Genomic DNA, 27,421 nt, shown 5'->3' on the forward strand with positions numbered 1-27,421 from the left:
GTTTGCGGCAAAGAACAAAGATTTCACAGAAGTTGCCAAAAGACCTTGATGAAAAAGTGATGTCATTTCATTCATTCATTCATTCATCATAAAACAAAGAAGGATCCATAACTATGACCTGGGAGATATTGGAAATATGGATGAAACACCTATGACTTTTGATCTTCCCAGCAACAGAACTGTGGCAAATATGGGAGAAAAAACTATACTACTCAGAACCACAGGAAACGAAAAAAATCATTTCACAGTCGTTCTTTCTTGTTTGGCTAATGGAACTAAGCTGCGGCCTGTCATTATTTTTAAAAGAAAGACCCTGCCTAAAAAGGTCCAATTCCCACCACGAATTACAGTGCGCGCTAATATTAAAGGCTGGATGGATGAAGATGGAACAAAAAAATGGCTGGAAGAAATTTGGAATGGACGACCAGGAACAGCCTTAAAGAAAAAAACATCATTGCTAGTTTGGGATATGTTCAGAGCCCACACATGTGATGACATCAAAAAATTGGCAAAGTCTTCTCAAGTTACTTTGGCGGTTATTCCAGGTGGACTTACATCTGTATTGCAGCCCCTAGATGTGTGTTTAAATAAACCTTTCAAAGACCGTGTGCAGAGGATGTGGCATGAATGGATGTCATCTGGTCAAGCCCGACTAACAAAACTTGGAAATCTGATGAAGCCGGACATAGAATTAATTGCAAAGTGGGTTCGTGATGCATGGGAAGAGATTCCAGAGGACATGGTGCAACGCGCCTTCAAGAAATGTGGCATTAGTAATGCTATGGATGGCAGTGAAGACAGCACTTTGTATGAAGACGACAGCAGTGGCGGTGATGACCAACTCAGTGATGATGACGACAATGTCTATGCTGATAACCTCTTACCAGCTGAAGCTCTGTTTGGACATACAGATGATGAGGAATCCAGTGACTTTGAAGGATTTTAACTCTTGTGTTTTAGATTGAGCTGAGGTTTTTGTACTTTTAAAGTGATTGCTGTTGCCATATTGGTTTTGTTGACCCTCTTTTGGACTTACAGGGCTTGTTTAATGTTTTTCTTTTAAATAAATATTCAAAAACATTTAACCTAATGATGTCTCAATTAATTTTACTTTTATTCTTATCTATTTTTGAAATTTACCAGTATCTTTGGCAATTCCCACCCTAGGCTTATACTCGAGTCAATAAGTTTTCCCAGGTTTTTGTGGCAAAATTAGGGGGGGTCGGCTTATACTCGGATCGGCTTATACTCGAGTATATACGGTGTGTGTGTGTGTATGTATATATATATATATATATATATATATATATATATATATATATATATATATATATATATAATATTTAACGTTAAAAAAAAAACATTTGACCTAATATACACCTGCATATTGCCAGCTTAAGGCTGAGCCTTTGCCCACAAAAATGACATCTAAAACGCTTCAGATTAGCAAGTTTTATCTTATTGTGTGACAAATGGAAGCAGATGTGAAAAGTGAGCAGTCAGGCACTAAACATACTTTTAGTAGTTCACACTTTTTGCAGCGTTTTTTTACTGCTTTTTTATGCTAATCTTCAGCTGCGTTTCACAGTACCAGCAAAGTCTGAGATTTCAAAAATCTCATGCACACATTTGTTTTGTGTCATCGGTATTTTGTGCTTTGCATGGTTATTTGCACAATAGTAAAACATGTCACTTCTTTCAGTGTTTTTTCAGCGTTTTTCACCCATTGAAATGAATGGTGAAAAAATGCCCCAAAAATGCAGGTATCCAGTTTTACTGCGTTTTTTGTGCCAAAACCTGATTCTATGGAATAGGATTTTTTTTTTTCAACCCTAAACTTTATCAGCATGCACAAATGACAAATCTAGCATGCCAAAAACGCACCAAAAACACAGAAAACAAATCAAGGAAAGAATGCTTTTTTTTCTGCAGCTTCTTTTCTGCCAAGAGATCAGGTTATGCTGCTGAAAAAATGCCTAGTGTGAACTTACCGATAGACTCATTTATCAAACACCGACATTTGCCAAGTGACTTTAGTGTATGGCAGCTCATGAAAAGGGTAAAACGAAATTCTCACAGTCTCTTTTTACCAGATTGGGCACAATTTTCAGTAAGTACTCTTTCCCATTTCACTTGGTGCAGAATATGCAATTATTAATAAACGTAGACTATTTTTTGAATTTCATCTCTGCTCAGCAGATATGAAATGTGTGTCCTGGACTTGGATTTAATCCTATATATCTATTGAAAGCGAACCTATCAGCAGTTTTGGCCAATATAAGATGCGGCTACTGCCTTTCAAGGCTTATCTACAGCATTCTGTCTGGCCTGATGGGTGTCGCAGGTCCAAGTCCGGCGCCTCCCATCTTAAGATCGCCACCCTCCTGCTTGCTTCATAGCTCTCCGGCATTGTGCTCCTGCGCAGGCGTATTTCTCTGCCCTGTTGAGGGCAGAGGAAAGTACTGCAGTGCACAGGCACCAGGAAAGGTCAGAGAGGCCCAGCACCTACGCGCTGCAGGACTTTGCTCTGCTCTCAACAGGGCAGATAAGTAAGCCTGTGCAGAAATGTGATGCCGGGGAGCCATGAAGCAACAGGAGGGCGGCATCGCAAGAAGATATGAGGCACCGTACCTGGACATGTGACACACAGGAAGGAAGATGCAGACAGCCGGGACTGAAATGTAGCAATACCGGATATGCAGACGCCAGGAGGGTGAGTAGAACTGGGGGAGGGTGAGCCAGCCATGCCATATTCACCTGAGTCCCCGGGTCCTGCAGAGAGCCAGCGACGCTGGGGAGCAGCGGGCAGCTGATCAGAGGCGAGTATGTCTTTTTTTTTTTTTTTCAGTCGCAGCAGCAGCATTATACAGTGGCATGTAAAAGTTTGGGCACCCCTGGTCAAAATTACTGTTATTGTGACCAGTTAAGCAAGTTGAAGATGGAATGATCTCTAAAAGGGCTAAAGTTAAAGATGACATATTTTCTCTGTATTTTAGGCCCAAAAAATTATATATTGTCATTTTAAAAATTACAATAAGGAAAATAGGCCAATGCAAAAGATTGGGCAACCTGCATAGTTAGTACCTAGAAGCACTCCCTTTAAAAAATATCACAGCTTGTAAACGCTTATAGTAGCCAGCGAAGAGTCTTTCAATTCTTGTTTGATGGATTTTCATCCATTCTTCCTTGGAAAATTCTTCCATTTCTGTGAGATTCCTGGGTCGTCTTGCATGCACTGCTATTTTGAGGGCTAGCCACAGATTTTCAATGATGATCGAATCGGGGGACTGTGAGGGCCATTGAAAAACCTTTAGCTATCACCTTTTGAGGTAGTCTATTGTGGATTTTGATGTGTGTGATCATTATCCATTTGTAGAAGCCATCCTGTTTTTAAATTCAGCTTTTTTACACATGGTGTTATGTTTGCATCAAGAATTTGTTGAAATTTCATTGAATCCATTCTTCCCTCTACCTGTGAAATGTTCCCTGTGCCATTGTCTGCAACACAACTCCAAAGCATGATTGATCCATCCCCATGCTTAATGGTTTGAGAGATGTTCTTTTCCTGAAATTCTATGCAATTTTTTCTCTGCACATACCTTTGATCATTGCGACCAGAGTTTTATTTTAACTTCAACGATTCACAGGACTTGTTTCTAAAATGCATTGGGCTTGTTTAGATGTTCTTTTGCATACCTCTGATGGTGAATTTTATGGTGAGGGTGCAGGAGAGGTTTTCTTCTGATGACTCTTCCATGAAGACCATATTTGATAAGGTGTCTCTGAACAGTAGAACAATTACCACAACTCCAGAATCTGCTAAATCTTTCTGAAGGTCTTTTGCAGTCAAGTGGGGCTTCTGATATGCCTTTCTAGCAATCCTACAAGCAGCTCTGTCTGAAATTTTGCTTGGCTTTCCAGACCTTATCTTGACCTCCACTGTTCCTGTAAACTGCTATTTCTGAATTACATATTGAACTGAGGAAAGGACAACTTGAAAATGCTTTGCTATCTTCTTATAGCCTTCTCCTGCTTTGTGGGCCTCCACCATTTTCATTTTCAGAGTGCTAGGCAGCTGCTTAAAAGAACCCATGGTCGCTGTTTTTTCGCACAAGGTTAGAGGAGGCTATGTGTTTCTAATCCTGTGGAATCTGCATCAGCTGGCCTTTCCTAACATTGAGGGTGAACAAGCCATATCCCTTACAGGCTAATTAAGGTCTGAAACCTTGGTCAAAGTTATCTGAGCACACAAATCTCCAAAGGTGCCCAAACTTTAGCATCGGACCATTTTTCTTTTTGTAATTTTTAAAATGTGAAAAAATGACAATGTGTATTACTTTTTAGCCTAAAATACAAAACAAATGTGTCATCTTTAACTTTAGGCCTTTTAGAGATCATTTTATCTTCAACTTGCTTAACTGTTCACAATAACAGTAATTTTGACCAGGGGTGCCTAAACTTTTGCATGCCACTGTATGGGACATATATATTAACATGGAGCATCTTATGGGCCACCAATAATCCTTGTGCAGCATTATTATATGGGGCATATATATTAATATGGAGCATGTTATGGGCCACGATTAACCTTTGTGCAGCATTATATGGGGCGTAATTTAATATGGAGCATGTTATGGGGCCATCATTAACCTTTCTGCAGCATTATATGGGGGGTATATATTAATATGGAACATCTTATGAGGCCACCAGTTTACTTTTATTAGTATCTATTTTTATTTTTGAAATTTACCAGTAGCTGCTGCATTTCCCACTCTAGGCTTATAATCGAGTCAATAAGTTTTCCCAGTTTTTTGTGGCAAAATTAGGGGGGTCGGCTTATACACGAGTATATACAGTATTTTTATTATCTTTCAGGTCGGACCGGGGCTTATCTACAGCATTCTAGAGTTCTGTAGATAAGCCCTGAAAGGCAGTGGATGTAAACTATATCATCAAAAACTGCTGACAGGTTCCCTTTAATGTAATAATCTAATCACTTTTCTAATACACTTTAATTAAAAAGTCCCTGCTGTTCCCTTTCTTCTGTCTCTACCTGTTTATTTATTTTACATACTTCCAGACTGATGACATTTTGTTTGAGAATCCCCAGTGCATACTGGCATACTCAAACAAGACATCACTAGGGGACAGAGGTTGAGATCACTGCCACATATGTTGTCCTTTGTCTCCACTGTAAAACAAAGCATCATCGGTGATGTCTGTTTCAGGGGCTGAGCTAGTCCCAGCTCTACTGGGCATGCATTGTTTGTCAATACCAACTGTATGAACTCCCTTTTTACTGTACAATATTCTTTTCAATGCACAGTGACAGTGCGCTCCCTCTCCAGCTTTGATGAGAAGTGACGAGCCAGCAAGAAAGCACATTGTCTGTGCCCATTGTAAAGAGAGAACCCAGCAACAAGAAAAGCGGACACCACTCCCACCCCCGAAACAGCTGTCGCTTTTGGGGGCGGGGCTGGTCTTTGTTCTCCCTCCACTGAGTTCTCTCCTTACTAAGCGCACTGACAGTGCATTCTCTTGCCGGCTCATCACTTCTCATCAGAGATGGCAAGGAAGCGCACTGTCACTGTGCATTGAAAAGGATATTGCACTTTACAGATGTTGGGATTGACAACCAACTCATTTTCAGTAGAGCTGGGACTAGCTCAGCTCCTGAAACGGTTGTCACAGATGACTCTTTGTTCCAGGGTGGGGACAAAGGTTGCAGCAGTGACCACAGCCTCTGCCCCCTGATGATTTCTTGTTTGCGTATCCCAGGATGCTCTGGCAATTCTCAAACAAAATGTCATCAAATCAGAAGTAAGTAAAATAAATACCGTAAATAAAACAGCGAAGGAACGGTAGGGACTTTTTAATTAAGGTATATTAGTAAAGCTATTGCATTAAAGAGAACTACATTTAGGATTAAATAAATGTTAGTTTTGGACCACCCCTTTAATGAAAAGAGAGTTGTTATCGAAAGAATACAACCACTGCTGATATAATGCAGACCGATATAATCAGTACTGTAATTATTAATTCTACAGTTCTAAAACCACACAAAGTTGCTAGTACTTTATTCTGTTGTGATTTTGTTTCCTTGACAGAGGATAGTGAGCTGAGACGGACTCTGCAGTCGCTTGCTTGTGGAAAAGCAAGGGTGCTAAACAAATTGCCAAAGAGTAAGGACGTTGAAGATGGAGACCAGTTTAACTTTAACGCGGACTTTAAGCACAAATTATATCGAATTAAGATCAACCAAATTCAGATGAAGGAAACAGTGAGATGCTTTACTTGCTTTTTTTCCCCTCTATTCTATAAGGCCTGATTTACATGTCACTTTCTTGTGTATGTGTACCATTAGCATCCTATTGCTGCCATTGTTTTTTAACTGACTTTGTATACATGAAAAATAGATGACTTGCTGGTGGTAATAATGGATCTAGCAAATGAAAAATAAAAACGGTCATATTTGAGAGAACAAAAACCTGACGTGTTAATTCAGCTTAACGCATATAATACAGCAGATGATTAACATCTATCTCATCTTTGCAGGTAGAAGAACAGGTTACCACAACAGAAAGAGTTTTCCAAGACAGACAATATCAGATTGATGCAGCAATTGTACGCATTATGAAAATGAGAAAAACCCTCGCGCACAACCTCCTGGTCTTAGAACTATATAATCAGCTGAAATTCCCTGTGAAGGTAGATACATCTTTGTGTGTGCTTTTTATGTTAATTAAATTAAAACATCTTGCAAAATACAGTCATTAAATATTAAACCCATTTTTTTAATATAACATGTACATGTAAGTCACACGTCTGATGCATAGGACATGCCCAGACGTTTAAGTTGCTGCATACAGAGCGAGCTTTGGCTCTGTGACACACTCTGACATCAACATTTAAGTTATTTTAGCTAGTGGAGGGGATTGTTGAGCCACCCATTTCTTACCCTGGTGATGCTATTCTGGGGTGCTGATGGGTCACCTCCATTTTGGTAGTAAGAGATTGTTCATCATGCTACATACTGCAATAATAAAATGGCTTTCCTTTTTCTGAGATCAAAAAGGTTGGCCATTTGAATTTCACCTGCCCAATTCTTCGCTCCTCGGACACGGAATGTGGTTAATCAGTTGGTATGGCCCAATCCCTGCCTACTCAATTCAGTGCCCTACAGGAAAAAAAATGTATATTCACCTCATGCTGTGGCGCCGTTGCAACGGTGTCAGCGTTGCGGTTCAATGCAGGTGATGTGCTATTGATGTGTCAGGTGACTTCTGCAGCCTTTCAGCAGACACTTTGTCCAGCAGTGGAAAACCCCTTTAATAATATGGCTCATGTTGGAAAAATGCTGGTCCTGCTTTTATACACTGGGGTTTAAAGGTATGGTTCTACAAACAGTGAATTATGAATACAACACATTTTCTCTTCAGTAAGCCCTCCGAGTGTACACGTTTCTCCTGTTATGGAAAATCTGAGACTGGCTCCTTGTCACGGGAGCCAGCTAAGAAGGCATAGAAAAATGTGTACGGTACCTTTAAAAAAAAAAAAAAAAAGAGCGCCACAGGTGTCTACAAACTTGTAATCAGTCAGAAAGTACCATATATACTCATGTATAACCCGACATTTTCAGCACTTTTTGTGCTGAAAACGCCCCTCTTGGCTTATACACGAGTCATGCGCCAGAAAGCCGGCGGGGGAGCGGAAGACCTCATACTCGCCCTCCTGGCATCTGCATATCAGGCTCTGCTACATCTCAGTCCCGGCGTCAGCATCTCTATTCCTGTCTTATTTCTGTGCTGTCATGTGACACCGCTCATTAAAGTAATGAATATGGACGCATCTCCACTCCTATAGGGGTGGAGTGCATATTCATTACTTTAACAGGAAGAAGACAGGAAGAGAGATGCAGACGACGGGACTGAGATGCCATATTCACCTGTCCCCATTCCACCGCTGCACCTGTCTCCCGGGTCCTCTGGCTGTGACGTTTAGGTCAGGGGCGCGATGACGTGATTAGTGCGCGCCCTCTGCCTGAATAGTCACTACAGAGAGCTGGCGACACTGAGGAGCAGCGGGCAGCAACGAGAGGTGAGTATGTCATTTTTTTTCTTTTAAATCGCAGCAGTAGCATAATATTATATGCGGCATATATTAATATGTATAGCATGTTATGGGGCCACCATTAACCTTTGTGCAGCATTATATGGGGCATATATTAATATGGAGCATGTTATGGGGCCACCATTAACCTTTGTGCAGCAGTATATGGGGCATATATTAATATGGAGCATGTTATGGGGCCACCATTAACCTTTGTGCAGCATTATATGGGGCATATTTTTGTGTGGAGCATCTTATGAGGACCATCATGAACTTTATGGAGCATTATATGGGGCGTATTTTGTATGGAGCATCTTATGGGGCCCATCATGAACTGTATGGAGCATTATATGGGGCTCCCGATTCAATATGGATATTCATAAACATTCTACTGATGTCTCAAGTGTTTTTACTTTTATTGGTATCTATTTTTATTTTTGAAATTTGCCAGTAGCTGCTGCATTTCCCACCCTCGGCTTATACTCTATTGAATAAGTTTTCCCAGTTTTTTGTGGCAAAATTAGGGGCCTCGGCTTATACTCGGGTGGGCTTATACTCGAGTATATACGGTAGTCATTGTGCTGTTTGGTAGCATGTTGTGTACTACATGGACCAAAGAAAGCTAAGTAAGGACTTGTCTCAGGAGATTAGAAATGAAATTATCGACAAACATGTTAAAGTTACAGGATATAAACCATCTTCAAATAGCTTGATGTACCTGTTACTACAGTTGCACATAATTATTTTTAAGTTTAATGTCTATGTGACTATAGCCATTCTCACTGGATGTGGCCGAAAGAGGAAAATTGAGGACACATTGAACAGACAGATAATGCGAATGGTAACCAGTGAGCCCAGAACAACTTTCAAAGAGAATAGAAGTGAACTCCAAGGCCAAGGTACCTCAGTGTCAGATCACACCATCCGTCACTGTCTTGAAAAAAGTAAACTTAATGGAAGACGATCAAGGAGGAAACCACTGTTAAAAGCAAATCATAATAATGAGAGACTGGAATTTGCCAACATGAATTTCTCTCTCACCCATGACAGTACCACGGAGAGAGGGGATCCGCCCTTCAGGGACAGGAACCTACAGAAAAAGGGCGGTACCTCTCCTCCGCCTTCAGTTGGGTTCCTGTCCCTGACGGAGGGACCCACAGGACGGTACCTATGCATCCAGGAGTCCGGGGCCGGCCTGTCCGGTTATCGGCAGCGGGGAGGCCCCTGTCGCGGCAGGTGCGGTGCCCGAAGCCGCCACCGCCGGGGCCGATGCGCCTGCCGGGTGAGCGGGGGGAAGAGACGCCGGAGTTGCCGCTCCGGAAAGGAGATCGGGGCTCAGCGGGACCCGGTGGAGCGTGGGCAGCGCCATGTTACGGATAGTACCAAGATGGCCGCTGCCCCGGAAGTGGAGCAGCGACTTCCGGGTCCCGGAACCGGGCGCATGCGCAGGAGCGCGCTCCCCGACCAGCGCGTGCAGGGGGAGCAGTGACGTCACGGGGCGCTAAGTTTAAAAAAGGTGAGGCGCAGAAACTCCTGGCTGGAAGCGATCCTAATAATGGAGGATAGTGACCAGCAACAGGAGCAGAGGCAGCAGCTGAAACAGCAGCAGCACCACCAACACCACCACCACCGACAAAAGGAACGAAACACAGAGCGCCGTTCCAGCAGTCACTCCACGCGGCGTAGTACGTCAGCAGCGAGGAGCAAAACGCCACCAGGAGATCAGCCAATACTGGACCTGACTCCGTCTCCCGAACCGGTACCTGCAGCCGCGTGCCTTTTTTGGGGTAAGTGATCTTCGTGAATGTCACCCTTGTAATGCAATCCCTCTCCCTTATTAGGGAAAAAAGAAGGCTAAAAAGAAGAACAGGGAATGTCCCACTTGCACTAAACCCCTACCGGTATCATGAGAGAAAAAACTATGCGAGTCCTGTACAAAAGAAATTGTTTGTCAGGAGACTCTGGATTTTGCATATGACCTAAGGGCCGCAATTAAATCAGAGGTCCAGAGTGCCCTCGAATCCCTTAAACATAAGGATAAAACGAGGAAAAAAGACACGGTAGAAACCTCCCAGTCAGATTCTTCCACATCGGGAGAAATCTCGTCTAAATCCTCAGAATCCGGCTCCTCATCCTCAGACGAGGAAACAGGAGGGCGCCATTGTTTTCCCCTAGAAGAGGTAGACAAACTAGTGAAAGCTGTAAGGTCTACCATGGGGGTATTGGACCCGAGGCCGGATAAGACAGTCCAGGACATAATGTTCGGGGGACTAGGCCAGAAAAAACGGAGAGTATTTCCGCTGAACGAAATCGTCAAGGGTCTAATCAAAAAGGAATGGGATAAGCCAGATAGGAAAAATACTACGGTCCCTTCCCTTAAAAGGAAATATCCCTTTGAGGAGGAGGCATCCACGTCTTGGGATAGAGCCCCGAAACTCGATGTAGCAGTTGCTAAAGCCTCAAAGAAATTCGCCCTTCCCTTTGAGGACATGGGCACCCTCAGGGACCCCCTAGATAAGAAAGCGGATACCTTTCTAAAGGGGGCTTGGGAGTCAGCAGGCGGTATCCTCAGGCCAGCGATAGCGGCGACATGTACCTCAAGAGCCCTAATGGTATGGGTGGACCAACTTGAGAAACAGCTGAGGGAAGGGACACCTAGAGATAAAATTTTAGATTCTATCCCAGTAATAAGGGGAGCGGCTGCATTCCTAGCGGACTCATCGGCCGATTCAGTCAGACTATCGTCCAAAACAGCAGCACTTTCAAACGCGGCCCGAAGGACACTATGGTTAAAAGTTGGCCCCTGTGAAGGAAAATTCCTTTTTGGGGAAACGTTAGATGACATCCTCCAGAAAGCAGGGGACAAGAAAAAAGGATTCCCAAATTTAGGGCCAGCGGCATTTAAAAGACCCTTTCGGAATAGGAGGTTTTTTCAGAGAAGACCACCAAGGGAACAAAAGTGGGATGATAAAAGAAGAGATAGAGGCTTCTTCTTTAATAACTCTCCCCGGGACAAAAAGCCCTCCAAGTGACAGTACGCCAAGGGTGGGGGGAAGGTTATCCTTTTTCCTTCCAGCCTGGAGGAGAATTTCAACAAACCCATGGATAATAAACCTAATCCAGGAGGGCCTAAGGATAGACTTTCTCTCTCTCCCGCCTCAAAAATATGTAACAACGCCGCTGAGATCCAGCATGCGAGAACAGGAAGAGCTAGAAAGCGAGGTTCTAGGCCTAGTAAAAAAAGGAGTCCACCAGGAGGTTCCCTTGCAGGATATGGGCAGAGGGTTCTACTTCCCCCTTTTTCTAGTGACCAAACCAGACGGCACCTTTCGTACAATTATAAATCTGAGATAGCTAAACAAATACGTCAAGAACCAGAGCTTCAAAATGGAGTCGATCAAATCTACCACCAAAGTCCTGTTCCCAAACTGCTACATGACGGTGTTGGACCTCAGCGACGCTTATTATCACGTCCCTATCCACAAAGACTCCAGGAAGTATCTAAGGTTAGCCGTCTCAATAAAAAGCAAGGTGAAAGAATTCCAGTACAGAGCCCTGCCGTTCGGAATATCGATAGCCCCGCGAGTATTCACCAAAATAGTAGCGGAAATTGATGGCTCATATAAGGGAACAAGATATAATAATAATCCCGTATCTAGACGATTTCCTAATAGCGGGCAGCTCGGCTCAAAAATGCAGGGAACAGAGAGACAGGGTGATGAACACTCTACAAGACCTGGGCTGGCTTCTAAATCTAAAAAAATCAAGATTGGAGCCCAGCAGGGTACAAGAATTCTTGGGCCTAACACTAGACTCAAACATTCAGGAGTGTCGCCTCCCAGACCACAAAAAGGAGGAGATCGCTCAAATTACAGGAAGAGCAATCCAAAATCCCTCCATGACACTAAGGAAGGCCATGTCACTGTTGGGTTCACTATCTGCCTGCCTGCCAGCAGTTCAATGGGCTCAGTTACACACGAGAAATCTCCAGTGGGGACGTATTGGCCAACCAGGCAGTAATAGGGGGACACCTAGAGGGTCGCATTACCCTAAATTCAAGCACTATTCATTCCCTAGCTTGGTGGGAAAACCAGGAGAATCTATCCAAAGGGATCCCCTGGGCATCAAAGATAACACACATAGTGACAACGGATGCCAGTCCCACAGGATGGGGAGCGCACATGAACAACGAGGTGACTCAGAGCGTATGGGGAAATCAAGAACCTTAAAGCCTCCTCAAATCAAAAGGAGCTTCTAGCAGTAGGCTATGCCCTAACACACTTCCTACCCCTACTCCAGAACCACCATGTCCGTATCCTTTCGGACAATCGAGTCACAGTGGCCTATATAAATCACCAGGGGGAACCAGGTCCCGAGCCCTAATGGACACATCCGCCAAAATCCTCAAACTAGCGGAGGCAAACCTGTTATCTCTGACAGCCCTACACATCCGCGGTACAGAGAATCAAAGGGCAGACTTTCAGAGCCGCACCCAATTACGACAGGGGGAATGGGTACTAAAGCGGTCGATTTTTCAGCAGATTGTAAAAATGTGGGGGACCCCAGATGGAGATCTGTTCGCCGACTTCAAAAACAAAAAAGTAGACGCCTTCTGCTCCCTAGATCCCAGGGGGAATCCTCTAACTCTGGACGCATTTATGCTCCCATGGACACAGAGTCTAACATATGCCTTTCCCCCAATCATGCTCATTCCAGCAGTCCTAAAGAAAGTCAGGGCGGACAGGGCGAGAATGATACTGATAGCCCCCTTCTGGCCCAAAAGAACCTGGTTTTCCTGGCTAAGAATGCTCTGAGTAACCGACCCATGGGTGCTATCGCAGGGCCCAGTGCTACATCCTCAGGCACCGAACCTCCATTTAACAGCATGGAATTTGAAAGGGCACTGATGAGGGACAGGGGTTTTTCAGAAAACCTGATAACTACACTACAAAAAAGTAGGAAACCGGTTACAATGAGAGCTTATGGCAGAACATGGAAAAAATTTCTATCCACCTCTAGGGCAAAGGTTCAGGACGGGGTTCAGATTGATAAGATCCTAGAATTTCTACAAAAGGGCCTAGAACAGGGTCTGGCGGTCAACACATTAAAAGTACAAATAGCGGCGTTAGGCGCCCTCTATAACCATGATGTGGCAGGTGACCCCTGGGTAGCACGGTTTATTAAAGCCGCAACCAGATCTAGGCCAATAGCCACTCAAAGATTACCATCATGGGACCTGAATCTTGTACTTTCAACACTGACAGGCCCTCCGTTTGAACCAATTCACTCGGCACCCCTTAAAATCCTATCTCTTAAAACTGTGCTTCTGGTGGCACTAACATCAGCCCGAAGAGTGAGCGATATTCAAGCCTTGTCAGCGGGGCCTCCTTTTACAAAAATTCTAGAGGATAGAGTCATCCTAAACCCTGACCCAGCCTATTTACCTAAAGTGTCATCACATTTTCACAGGTCCCAGGAGGTAGTCCTTCCTTCCTTCTGCCCAAATCCAAAAAATAAGGGGGAAGAAAACTTCCACACTTTAGATGTTAAAAGGTGCCTAGTACAGTACTTAGAGGCCACCAAAAAGTGTAGGAAGGAAGGCTCTCTCTTTGTATGTTTCCAGGGTCCTCGGAAGGGGCTCAAAGCATCCAAGAGTACCCTGGCAAGGTGGATAAGGGATGCGATTGCCCTGGCATATTCATCCAGCGGGAATACCATCCCAGAGGGGCTGAGAGCTCATTCCACAAGGGCAATGGCGACCTCATGGGCTGAAAAATCTGAGGTATCAATAGAACAAATCTGTAAGGCGGCCACCTGGTCATCACCTTCGACCTTTTTTTAGGCACTATAGATTAGATCTAGCCTCTACATCTGACCTGACCTTCGGGAGAAGGGTCCTTCAGGCGGTGGTCCCTCCCTAAGCTACCAATCTCTGAAATTCTCTCCGTGGTGCTGTCATGGGTGAGAGAGAATAGCTTAGTTACTCACCGATAACGGTGTTTCTCGGAACCCATGACAGCACCCGCTTATTCCCCTCCCCTTCACGAGTATGGTGAGCACGTTTTACTGTTAGTAGAGTGTTTCCGTTTAGGCACGGTGCTTTGATAAGTAAGCAGTATTATAATATTGTGTATATATTTCTGTTGTCTAACTAACCTGGAGACCCTCTGATGTTCTGTAACCAACTGAAGGCTGAGGAGAGGTACCGCCCTTTTTCTGTAGGTTCCTGTTCCTGAAGGGCGGATCCCCTCTCTCCGTGGTGCTGTCATGGGTTCCGAGAAACACCGTTATCGGTGAGTAACTAAGCTAATTGAGACGCCACTAATCTTCTGGGAGAATGTCCATTGGACCGAGTAAACAAAACTAGAGCTTTTTGGCAAGTCACATCAGCTGTATTTTCACATGTGCAAAAATGAAAAATACAAAGAAAATAACATCATACCTACTGTGAAACATGGAGGTTATGTTTTGGGACAGTTTGGCTGCATCTGGCACTCGGTGTCTTGAATCTGTCATCATATCAGGAATAGAACAGACATTTATAGGACATTTTATAACTTTCTCAAATTCTTCTGAAAACATTTAAAGCACATCCTGCATTGTACTACTATACCCAATTTATTTTATATTTTAGGAGTCTGAGTCAGTCCATTTCATACACACTCCAGCATAGTCTCCAACTCCACCAAAATTGACACAGATTCCACGACTCCGACTCCACAGTCCTGTTAAAAAAAAAAAAAAAAAAATCCAAGAATGTCTCAGAGTAAAGCATTGGACTATTCTGAAGTGGCCTTCTATGAGCAGAAACATGCAGTCTAGAGAAGATGACTTTCACAACTGTGACAACTGGTCACAAGGAATGGGCCAAAATACATGTGGTTAAAAGTACCACCATTGGGCCATGTGCACACGATGCAGATTTGCAGCGTTTCCGCAGCGGATTTTACCGCGCAGAAACGTTGCATATCCACATTGTGATGTACAGTACCTTTAAAATGAATGAAAAAAAAAAAACGCTGTGCAGACGCTGCGGATTTTTCCGCGCGGTTTTCCTGCGGTACAAAATCCGCAGCATGTTACTTCTTTTGTGCGGTTTTCTATCTCCCCTGTTACCAAATCCGCAGGGGGAAGACCGCGATGGAAAACCGCACAAAAACCGCATGAAAACCGCGTGAAAAATGGAAGAAATCCGCAGGAAAAATGCAGGTCATTTGACCTGCGGTTTTCTTCCATTCTGCACGGAAAAATCCGCAGGGCTCAAAACTCCGTCTGCACTCAGCCTTGTTGTTTAGGCTATTTTCTTTAGTTTGTTTGTTTTTTGTTGATCCACAATTCAAAAGCCATGTCTTACTTTCATTAGTTAATATTTTTACATTGCTGAGTAATAACTTTTTTTTCAGCCTGGAGACCTGAAGAAAAGGATTGAATCATTAATTGATAGAGACTACATGGAAAGGGACAAAGAAAACTCGAAGCAGTACCATTACTTGGCATGAGGAACTCGCTGCTGCAATGTGATGAAGAAGCAGATAGACATCAAGTGCTCAACTAAGGTTTATTGGCAAACGTAACGCAGCAATTGTTTGATTTCCCAGCATCATTAAACCTTAGAATTATTCAATTAACATTTTAGGTAATTCTTTTTGTGTGACTGTTTAAAGAATCTTTTACTAGGTTTTTTGTTTTTTTTTTTGCATAAATGCATAACAACGTATAGACTTCTGTTTCCCTAGTCTGCAGTGACTTATACTTTAAGTTTTTCCTTATATTCTTCCATATTGTTTTGGCTTGTCACGTACATCACCACTGCTACAACAAATAGGCCCTTAATGCTGCAATCCTTATTGGCTGAGAGAAGAATTACAGCTATTATATACTGTTCTAATAACAATAGACCTACAACTAAACCATGAACTGTATATCCTACAGCTAAGAGACTGTGATCAATGATGAGCCAACACGCTGGGATAAGACATTTCCAGACCATGCTTGTGTCCTAATCGAGTGACTTTGGCGTGCTTGAATAGTATGTTCACGTCCCTGCAGCTGCCTGTCTCACGGCTGTTCCACGGTCACAACTTATGCAGGGATTGCCTAACCGACCATCCCTGCATGCGTTGCTGCTGTCGAACAGCCACGAGACATGCAGCCGCTTGAACATATTTTTCGAGCACACCGGAGTCACTCGGTTAGCACATGAGTATGCTCAGATAACACCTTAATCCAGGAAGTTTGCTCATCACTAATTAATACAGTCTAAACTTCAAAGCATATAAACCATCGGGAGACGGTCAGCGTCGGTGAAGCTGTATCATGACGCAGTGCTACTGGTATATTCCATGTCTATTGTAAGGTGAACCATTTCTGTTTTCAATGTCATTTACTTTGTTTTCGGACAGTCTGTGACATACGACATTACAGCTTTTCAGTGTCTGTGCTCATTAATGAAAAAAAAATCTGTGATTCTGCCCAAATTTCACTTGTAATGTAAAATGTAACGACTCTGGCAGAATTGGAACAGCCATACCTGGGACAGCGACTGAGGTTATAACACTGCAAATAGCCATCGGAAAAGATTACTAGAGTTCAGATAAGTCTACTTTACCTGGGTGATTAATCAAGGTCCCTCCTATTACTGCACTAGAGCATTTTGGGTGCTCGTCTTACAGGTCTCTTACCGTTGCACATAAAATGTAGTAAATGTCATTGCTGCCTTGAGATGTAATTGACCTTAATTAATCATTCCTGTTGGAGCACTTAGTAGGGTTTTTGAAAGAAAGGAAGCCTCACCATAAATAAGTCATTGCTGCCGTTTTCAGAGCTTTCAATATGCAATTTCAAAGCGTAAATGACATTTGAATGAGGACATTTGTACACTGTAAACAATGTAAAAAGATATGGGTATTTGCATTTGCTAATAAAATTATTTAAGGCACAAATGTCTGTCTGTATTGATTGTAAATGAAGCCATTGTTTCATGGGTGAAAAGATACAATAGGATTTTCATTTCTATCATATTGGAGTTGGAGAGTTTTCCACAACTTGTGCCCCCTACATGCGACACCTAGGCTGATGGACGCCAAGATAATTTGTGGAGGTAATGGCAAACATTTTTTTTTAGAAAAAAATTGTTTTAAAGTAAGATGAACACACGGGTGGCATTAAGATAATAATTTTATTTCAATAGCACCAACATAATTCTCAGCACTTTAAAAATCAGAGGGGAAATTTAGGAATTATACATTAGGGCAGAACGGTGGCTCAGTGGTTAGCACTGCAGCTTTGCAGCGCTGGGATTCTGGGTTCGAATCCCACCAAGGACAATATGTGCAAGGAGTTTGTATGTTCTCCCTGTGTTTGTGTGGGTTTCCTTCCACACGCTAATGACATACTGATAGGAAATTTAGATTGTGAGCCTCATTGGGGACAGCAATGATAATGTTTGCGGAATAAGATAGCTCTAGATAAGCAAAGCCTAATAATTCAACAATTCAAGCAAGAGGAGTGAGGGCCTTGTTTACAATGCATGAGAAAAAAAAGTATAAAAAAGTGCTTGTAGTGTATGCTCCACTTGTAGTGTATTCATATATAGCTAAATGGTTACCAGCCAGTAACTGTATAAGAACATGGAGTGTGTGGGAACAGAAGATAAGGAAGGACCATATTCTGAGGAAAAACAAAATAGCTAGATTAGTGAGGTGAAATGAAAGAAATGTGTTTTAAGAGCAAGTTTAATACTGTAGATACTGAGAATTAACAGGGTTGTCAAGGTTAGTGTATTTCAAGAGAGAAGTCTTTGAAACGGGAGTGTGAGGTTTGGAGTATAGAAAGACTTAGATCAGTACTAGAATGGTGAGCATAGGTAGGGTGATAGAGATAAGAGAGAAGCTGTATGGTGGTATAGAACGTAGTGGATGGGCAACCTGTGTAATGACTGGCACAGAGTGGATGCATCAGTGTAGCAGATGGACATAAATATCACCCTAGCTATACTGGTGCTTGAAAGCTTATGGATCTTTTAAAATTTTCTTTATTTCTGCATAAATTTGACCTAAAACGTCATAAAATTTTCACACAATATAAAATTAAAGAAACAAATGACGACACTTCCCCAAAGGAATGAGTCAGAGACTAAGGTTGCAGGATCAGGTTATGCAATTTCTCCTGTAACCCCCGCACAAGTGACTCCATTTTAGAAACTAGCTCCATGTACAGAGCATTTTTGGGAATTCATCTACAAGTGTAGTGATGATTTCATTCCATGGGTGTTTTCCAGAAACAAGCATCAGGGGAGGTTGCAGAGTCAAAATTGCAAATCTCTTATTGTAGAGCCCAGCTCTCAATTAGGCAGGCTCTTATAGCTACAGAAATGCCAAACACATGGGCCCTATATGTGATCTAGGAAAACTGTGGGGCTCAGAATGGAGGTGTTCATTTGTATTTGGGAGTACAGAATTCCCTGGATTTCTTTTAGGGGGTCAGGAGTAATGGCGCTTTTCCAGAGCCTTTGTGCTACAAGTAACGTGGAAGTCCCCTATATTTCCATTAACAGATGACAGACTTGAGTGAGGGCTTGCTTTTTTTTTGTGGATTGAGCTGAAGCTTTTATTGGAACATTTTACATAACATTTGGGATCACATTTATCCGGCGCTCTACTGTACACTGAGCACTTACTTTGGGGTTTCCATCTAAATATCTGAGTGCCATGATTCAGATGAAACTCCCGAGGGATCCATTCACTATAATCAGGCAGCAGAGTTACTCTGGGCACCGTCTGGCCTCTGTTCCGTTGTGTCCTTTTCAGAGGTGCACAAAATTGTGGCTGACGGCACTTATATAAACGCCTGATAACACGAACACCGCTGGTTCACACGTCAGACGGCGTCCACCATGCCTCCATCTGCCTTATAAGGAATCTTCTGCTGTGGGTTCCATCTGAATAATGTATATTTAAGAGATTAGCACAGAAACCCGGTGTAAGCATTCAGCGTAGAGCACATGATAAATGTGAGTCGAGCCTTACTGCGATTTTTGGGAGGCAGAATTAACAAATCAACTGCAGGTGAAGAATTGGTTTTATTTTTTACACCGTTCCTCGTGCGAGATAAGTAATTAGACTACTTTATTCTTCGGGACAGTACGATTGCAGCGATACCAGATTTTTGTTTTTCTTGTTTGGCTGTTGTCAGACACTTAACCCCTTCCTGACATGAGACATACTATCCCGTCCATGGGACCCGGGCCCCTATGCCCATGAATGGAATAGTACGTCTACCGCGATCAGCGGCGCCCACGTGGTGAGCGCCGCTGATCGCGGCCGGGTGTTAGCTGATTATCACAGCTGACACCCGGCACAATGTGTCAGGGGCGGTCACGGACCGCCCCCGACACGTTATCCCCTTGTACACCGCGATCAAACACGATCGCGGTGTACCGGGAGTTAAAGGGAAGCATCGGCAGGGAGGGGGCTCCCTCCGTGCTTCCCTGAGCCCCCCACGGCAGCGCAATGTGCAGCGCTGCTGCCGGGGGCTCATTTCCTGCAGGCCCCCGAATCCAAGATGGCGACGGGGGCCTTCGGGGGCCTGCAGGAAGCTGGCTTCCTCAGTGCCTGCAAAGCGCAGGCATGAGGAAGCCTTCTGCAGTGCCTGTGACAGATTGCTGATCTGTCACAGTGATCTGTGATGTGACAGATCAGCGATCTGTCACAGGACAGTGATGTCCCACCTGGGACTATTTAATAAAGTAAAAAAAAAAATAAAAAAAAGTGTTAAAATAAATTAAAAAAAATCGCCAAATAAATTAGAAAAAAAAAAAAATATTCCCCCAAATAAATCCATTTTTTAGAAATAAAAAAAACAAAACAATAAAAGTACACATATTAGGTATCGCCGCGTCCGTAACGACCTGCCCTATAAAACTGTCCCATTAGTTAACCCCTTTAGCGAACCCCTTAAAAAATAAAAATAAAAAAGAAGCAAAAAATAATGATTTATTATCATACCGCCAAACAAAAAGTGTAATAACGCGCGATCAAAAAGACGCATATAAATATCCATGGTACCGCTGAAAACGCCATCTTGTCCCGCAAAAAACGAGCCGCCACACAGCATCATCCGCAAAAAAATAAAAAAGTTATAGCTCGCAGAATAAAGCGATGCAAAAATAATTATTTTTTATATAAAATAGTTTTCATTGCATAAAACCGACAAAACATAAAAAAATGACCTAAATAAGGTATCTCTGTAAGTGTAGTGACCCGAAGAATAAAACCGCTTTATCAATTTTATCGCACGCGGAACAGTGTAAACGCACCCCCCCAAAAGAAATTCATGAAACGCTGGTTTTTGTTCATTCTGCGTCCCAAAAATCGGAATAAAAAGCGATCAAAAAATGTCACGTGCCCGAAAATGGTACCAATAAAAACGTCAACTCGTCCCGCAAAAAATAAGACCTCACATGACTCGGTGGGTCAAGATACGGAAAAATTAGACCTCTCAATATGTGGTGATGCAAAAACTATTTTTACAATAAAAAGCGTCTTTTAGCGTGTGACAGCCGCCAAACATAAAAACCGCCATAAATAGTAAATCAAACCCCCCGTTATCACCCCCTTAGTGAAAAATAATAAAATAAAAAAAATGTATTTATTTCCATTTTTCCATTAGGGCTAGGGCTAGGGTTAGGGCTAGAGTTAGGTTAGGGCTAGGGTTAGGGATGAGATTAGGGTTAGGGGTGTGTTAGGGTTCGGGTTGGAGTTAGAATTGGGGGTTTCCACTGTTTGGGCACATCAGGGGCTCTCCAAATGCAACATGGCGTCTGATCTCAATTCCAGCCAATTCTGAGTTGAAAAAGTCAAATGGTGCTCCTTCCCTTCCAAGCTCTGCCATGCGCCCAAACAGTGTTTTACCCCCACATGTAGGGTATCAGCCTACTCAGGTCAAATTGCAAAATAATTTTTGGGGTCCAATTTCTCCTGTTACCCTTAGGAAAATAAAAAATCGGGGGCAAAAATATCATTTTTGTGGAAAAAAATGATTTTTTTATTTTCACGCCCGAGCGTTATAAACTTCTGTGAAGCACTTGGGGATTCAAAGTGCTCACCACACATCTAGATAAGTTCCGTGGGGGGCCTAGTGTCGAAAATGGGGTCACTTGTGGGGAGTTTCAATAGTTTAGGTACATCAGGGGCTCTCCAAACGCACATGACACCCGCAGACCATTCCATCAAAGTCTGCATTCCAAAACGTCACTACTTCCCTTCCGAGCCCTGACCTGTGTCCATACAGTAGTTTTCTCCCACATATGGGGTGTCAGCGTACTCATGACAAATTGGACAACAACTTTTGGGGTCCAATTTCTCCTGTTACCCTTGGGAAAATGAAAAAATTGGGGACTAATTGATCATGTTTGTGGAAAAAATACGATTTTTTTTATTTTCATGCCCGGGCATTATAAACTTCTGTGAAGCCCTTGGGGGTTCAAAGTGCTCACCACACATCTAGATAAGTTCCTTAGGGGGTCTCGTTTCCAAAATGGTGTCATTTGTGGGGGGTTTCCACTGTTTAGGTACATTAGGGGCTCTCCAAAGGCAACATGACACCCGCAGAACATTCCCTCAATGTCTGCATTCCAAAACGTCACTACTTCCCTTCCGAGCCCCGACGTGTGTCCATACAGTAGTTTTCTCCCACATATGGGGCGTCAGCGTACTCAGGACAAATTGGACAACAACTTTTGGGGTTCAATTTCTCCTGTTACCCTTAGGAAAATAAAAAAATTGGCGACTAATTGATCATGTTTGTGGAAAAAATACGATTTTTTTATTTTCATGCCCTGGCATTATAAACTTCTGTGAAGCCTTTGGGGGTTCAAAGTGCTCACCTCACATCTAGATAAGTTCCTTAGGGGGTCTAGTTTTCAAAATGGGGTCATTTGTGGGGGGTTTCCACTGTTTAGGTACATTAGGGGCTCTCCAAAGGCAACATGACACCCGCAGACCATTCCATCAAAGTCTGCATTCCAAAACGTCACTACTTCCCTTCCGAGCCCCGACGTGTGCCCATACAGTAGTTTTCTCCCACATATGGGGTATCAGCATACTCAGGACAAATTGGACAACAACTTTTGGGGTCCAATTTCTCCTGGTACCCTTGGGAAAATAAAAAAATGGTGACTTAAAGATCATGTTTGTGGAAAAAATACGAATTTTTTAATTTCACGCCCGGGCGTTATAAACTTCTGTGAAGCACTGGGGGGTTCAAAGTGCTCACCACACATCTAGATAAATTCCTTGGGGGGGTCTAGTTTACAAAATGGTGTCATTTGTGGGGGGTTTCCACTGTTTAGGTACATCAGGGGTTTTCCAATCGCGACATGGTGTCCGATCTCAATTCCAGCCAAAAACGTCAAATGGCGCTGCTTCCCTTCCGAGCTCTGCCATGCGCCCAAATAGTGGTTTACCCCCACATGTGGGGTATCAGCGTACTCAGGACAAATTGCACAATAACTTTTAGGGTCCTGTTACCCTTGGAAAAATAAGAATTGATGGTGAAAAGATCATTTTCGTGGAAAAAATATGATTTTTTAATTGTACAGCTTTATGTTATAAACTTCTGTGAAGCCCTTGGGGGTTCAAAGCTCTCACCACACATCTAGATAAGTTCCTTAGGGGGTCTAGTTTCCAAAATGGTGTCATTTGTGGGGGGTTTCCACTGTTTTGGTACATCAGGGGTTTTCCAATCGCGACATGGTGTCCGATCTCAATTCCAGCCAAAAACGTCAAATGGCGCTGCTTCCCTTCCGAGCTCTGCCATGCGCCCAAATAGTGGTTTACCCCCACATGTGGGGTATCCGCGTACTCAGGACAAATTGCACAATAACTTTTAGGGTCCTGTTACCCTTGGGAAAATAAAAATTGGGGTGAAAAGATCATTTTTGTGGAAAAAATATTTTTTAATTGTACCGCTGTATGTTATAAACTTCTGTAAAGCCCTTGTGGGTTCAAAGTTCTCACCACATATCTAGATAAGTTCCTTGGGGGGTCTAGTTTCCAAAATGGGGTCACTTGTAGGGGGTTTCCACTGTTTAGGTACATCAGGGACTCTCCAAACGTGACATGGCATCCGATCTGAATTCCAGCCAATTTTGCATTGAAAAAGTCAAACGGCGCTCCTTCCATTCTGAGCTCTGCCATGCGCCGAAACAGTCGTTCCCCCCCACATGTCAGGTATCAGCGTACTCAGGACAAATTGCACAATAACTTTTGCAGTCCAATTTCTCCTGTTACCCTTGGTAAAATAAAAAAAATTGAACCTGAAGTATTTTTTTTGTGAAAAAAAGTTAGATGTTAATTTTTTTTTTTAAATATTCAAAAAAATTCCTGTGACGCACCTAAAGGGTTAATAAACTTCTTGAATGTGGTTTTGAGCACCTTAAGGGGTGCAGTTTTTAGAATGGTGTCACTTTTGGGTATTTTCTATCATATAGGCCCCTCAAAGTGACCTCAAATGTGATGTGGTCCTAAAAATAAAATGGTGTTGTAAAAATGAGAAATCGCTGGTCAACTTTAAACCCTTATAACTTCCTAACAAAAAAAATTTTTGGTTCCAAAATTGTGCTGATGTAAAGTAAACATGTGGGAAATGTTAGTTATCAAGTTTTTTGTGTGCTGTATCTCTGTGATTTAAGGGCGTACAAATTCAAAGTTGGAAAATTGTGAAATTTTCAAAATTTTCGCCAAATTTCCGTTTTTCTCACAAATAAACGCAAGTTATTTGAATGAAATTTTACCACTAACATGAAGTACAATATGTCACGAGAAAACAATGTCAGAATCACCGGGATCCATGGAAGCGTTCCAGAGTTATGACCTCATAAAGGTACAGTGGTCAGAATTGTAAAAATTGGTCCGGTCATGAACGTGCAAACCACCCTTGGGGGTGAAGGGGTTAAAAAAAAATAAAACTTTTTTTTTCAAAAGCTAGCTTTTGCATTGTCATGTTTTGAGATCTATAATTTTTTCATATTTCGGCTGTCAGTCATGTGAAAACTTGTTTTTTGCTGGACAAGTTGACGTTTTTATTGGTACCATTTTTGGGCGCATAACGTTTTTTGATCACTTTCTGTTATGAATATTATTTTTGCATCGCTTTATTCTGAGTGCTATATCTTTTTAAATATTTTCGCTGATGGAGCTGTATGGCAGCTTGTTTTTTGTGAGACAAGGTTACATTTTCTGCAATACCATTTTTATTTACATTCGTCTTTATTTGTTTTTTCTTTTACGGTATTTACTGAAGGGGTTAACTAGTGGAACAGTTTTATAAGTCGGGTCGTTCTGGACGCGACAATACCAGATATACATTTTTATTTTTATAAAAATAATTACAAGTACTATTTTTTATCTTGTGATGTTTTGAGAAAAATATTTTTACATTTTTTCTTTTTTTTTTTTACTTAGTCACACTATGGGATTTTAACGTTCATAGCTCTAGTCATAAATTATAGGAATACAGGAGCATTGCTGTGATTTATAACTGTCAGTACTGCGCTGACACAGGATAGTTACACCCTGCACTGGGCATGGTTTAACTGGTTTACTGGCCCTGGTGACCCGGATGTTGACAGGTCACCATTGTAACAATCGGCCCTTCATGATGACATCGCCGGGGCGCTGATCGGAAGGGAGAGGGAGCCTCCTCCCTCTCCCTGCCTTCTAAATGCTGCAGTTGATGTTGATTACAGCATTTAAGGGGTTAAACTGCCACGAGCAGTGCGGACACCGCTCCTGGTGGTGAGAACCGGGTGTCAGATGTGAGATTCGCTGAATATAACCTGCGACGATTGCATGCGCACCACTTCTGTGCACACAAAATCGCTGGAACGTGTGTCCCATGGATTACGTGGGTAAAACGAAACAGGAATTACATGCCTGAATTAGTGAACATCTTGAGGACATTAGGCATGGAAGGCACACGCCACTCTCACATCATGTAAGTTCTAAGCATGGGAGTGTCAGTGGAAGTACTATCGGATACAATCGCAGCATGCTCCAATTGTTTTCGCATGCCAGATCGGCATGAGCAAATAATCGCAGATGTGAGTTGCCCATGGGCAGAGGGCAATCCAGTTTGTTTATTGGATTGTACTCGTCCAATTACATTGCAAGTTTGAGCCCAAATACTGACAGGTTAGATGATACACTGTAGCACAGGGGTCCTCAAACATGCAAGCCGCATGCAACCCCTGAGGCCGGTTCATGCAGCTCGCAGGCACTGTAGACCATTGACCAGATCTTCAGGTTCTTAGAGTTTTTTCACATTACAGGTTCCCTTGAATATTTAATATTTTTTAAACTCCTTTCTTGTGCAAAACTAGCTAAACCTAACAAAAAAATTAAAAAAATATATTGTGATCATATTGACTTACAGAATAAAGATAACATGACGATTATACCAAACAGTGAAAAAATAAACAATTTAGAATTGCAGTTGTTTTTGTTGCATCCCAAAGAGTGTAATAAAAAATTATCAAAAAGACACCAATTAAAAATAAGGTCTCAATACTGCTCCCCTGACGGAAGCTTGTGAACCCTAAACAAATTACTATATTTTTAAATAATTGTAAAAATAATAAATTCCTAGAAATGTTTGACTGCTCCCAATCCTTCTGACCCAGAGAATAAAGTTAATACTTTGTGCAGCATGGCGAATTGTGGAATATTTAAACTACCAAAAAAGTGGCAGAATCGCTGATTTTTTATATTTCAGCCTAAGCAGAGTAAAGGCCCCGTTACACACAACGATGTCCCAACGATCCCACCAACGATCCGACACGGATGGGATCGCTGGGACATCGTTAGGCTGCTCGCTGGTGAGCTGTCACATAGACATCCCCTCTAGCGATCAGGACCAGCGAGCAAGCTGGTTTCCAATGTAAACAGCGGGTATCGCTGATTGCTGGTCTCACTGCCACACGCAGCGATGCGCGCTGGCCAGCGGGAGACCAGCGATCAAAAAACGGCCCAGGACGATGGAGCGCGATCAGCGAAACCCGGCATGAGGGCTGATCGCTGTGTGTGACGGGGCCTTAAGACTGTGTGCACACACTGTGTTTTTGCTGCATTTTTTTAGTGCAGATTTGTCACAAAACGTGAAGGATTTCGTGATGCCAGCAAAGTGAATGAGAATCCTGAAATTGCTTATTTGCAGATATAAATCTACAGCATCTCAATTCTTTCAGCGTTTTTGCTGCAGATTTCACCCATACTAATGAATCAGAAAAAATCTGCACCAAGAACGCAAGTAAGAAACGCTCAGTTTTGCCTCTGCATTTTTCCTGCCAAAATATTGGAGCACAATATGTTTGTCTCTTACACGTGAGGGGATAAATATTTGTAGTTAATAGTTCATGCAATTATGCAGCAATACTAAATATGTATTTTTTTTTTACATTTCATTCATTTATTTTGGAGAAAAAGTGGTTGATTTAATCTTTTCTTTTTTTTACATTTTTAATTAGTACTGTGTGTGATTGTTTGATCACTTATGCAATACAATAGTATTATGGTGCATTGTGAAATTGAAGATCTCCTATCTGACTTATAGGCAATTTCACATGATAGGGATGGGGACCTTCGGAGGGCTCCCCGCTGCCATCGTAACCGATTGTCACCACACAATCACATTGTGCGGATATATATGGCATTCTTTCTGGAAGAAGGCTGCTTTTTTTTTTTTTCTGATATCGTGTAATACCTTTAAATCTATCAGAGCACTAACATTTTTATTTGTAGTTCAATGAAACGCGTGCTAGAAATTATTGCTTACCGTAAAGGGAACCTGTCAGCGGTTTGGGCTGATATAAGATGCGGCCCCTGCCTTTCAGGGCTTATCTACAGCATTCTTTAAATTAGGCCACTAGGCCATATGCTTTTACTTCTCTTACATAACATATTATATTATTCCAGTATGCTCCATTTGTCATTAGGTGTTTATTTTATTCTAAGATATATAAAACATACTTTGTTTATGGGACAACCCTTTTAAGTTTGTTTCCATATGAAAAGATTCATCGTTATATATTTCATGATAAGGAAAAACCTCCTCAATTGTAGACTTTCTTTTTAATAAATACGAAGGTTGGCACACAACTTTGTCCTAGTTTTAAATTTTTGCCCTGTGTGTATTTGAGTTTGACATCCCTACACTATCCGAAACTAAACAGAACCCATTATAAATAAAGGGATACATATGATGGTTTTTGTGTCCGTCATGCTACAAATACAGTTAGCAACAAAACTGATGGTAG

The 27,421-nt window shown here is 42.4% G+C and overlaps 1 protein-coding gene across 2 annotated transcripts in view; it reads left to right on the forward strand.

Moving 5' to 3' along the window:
* CUL4A (cullin 4A) overlaps positions 1 to 17,051 on the forward strand; it is a 132,806-nt gene extending 115,755 nt beyond the window's left edge. For both annotated transcript variants that reach the window (XM_073563545.1, XM_073563546.1), the window contains exons 19-21: positions 6,108 to 6,280; positions 6,556 to 6,708; positions 15,513 to 17,051. In XM_073563545.1, coding sequence (XP_073419646.1) covers positions 6,108 to 6,280; positions 6,556 to 6,708; positions 15,513 to 15,608 — 422 coding nt within the window. In that variant the 3' untranslated portion in view covers positions 15,609 to 17,051. The remainder of the gene's footprint in view (positions 1 to 6,107; positions 6,281 to 6,555; positions 6,709 to 15,512) is intronic.
* The last annotated feature ends 10,370 nt before the right edge of the window (positions 17,052 to 27,421 follow it).

Source organism: Dendrobates tinctorius, unplaced genomic scaffold (genome assembly GCF_039654945.1).
Source record: "Dendrobates tinctorius isolate UK_male_01 unplaced genomic scaffold, ASM3965494v1 ptg000394l, whole genome shotgun sequence".
Taxonomy (NCBI): Eukaryota; Metazoa; Chordata; class Amphibia; order Anura; family Dendrobatidae; genus Dendrobates; species Dendrobates tinctorius.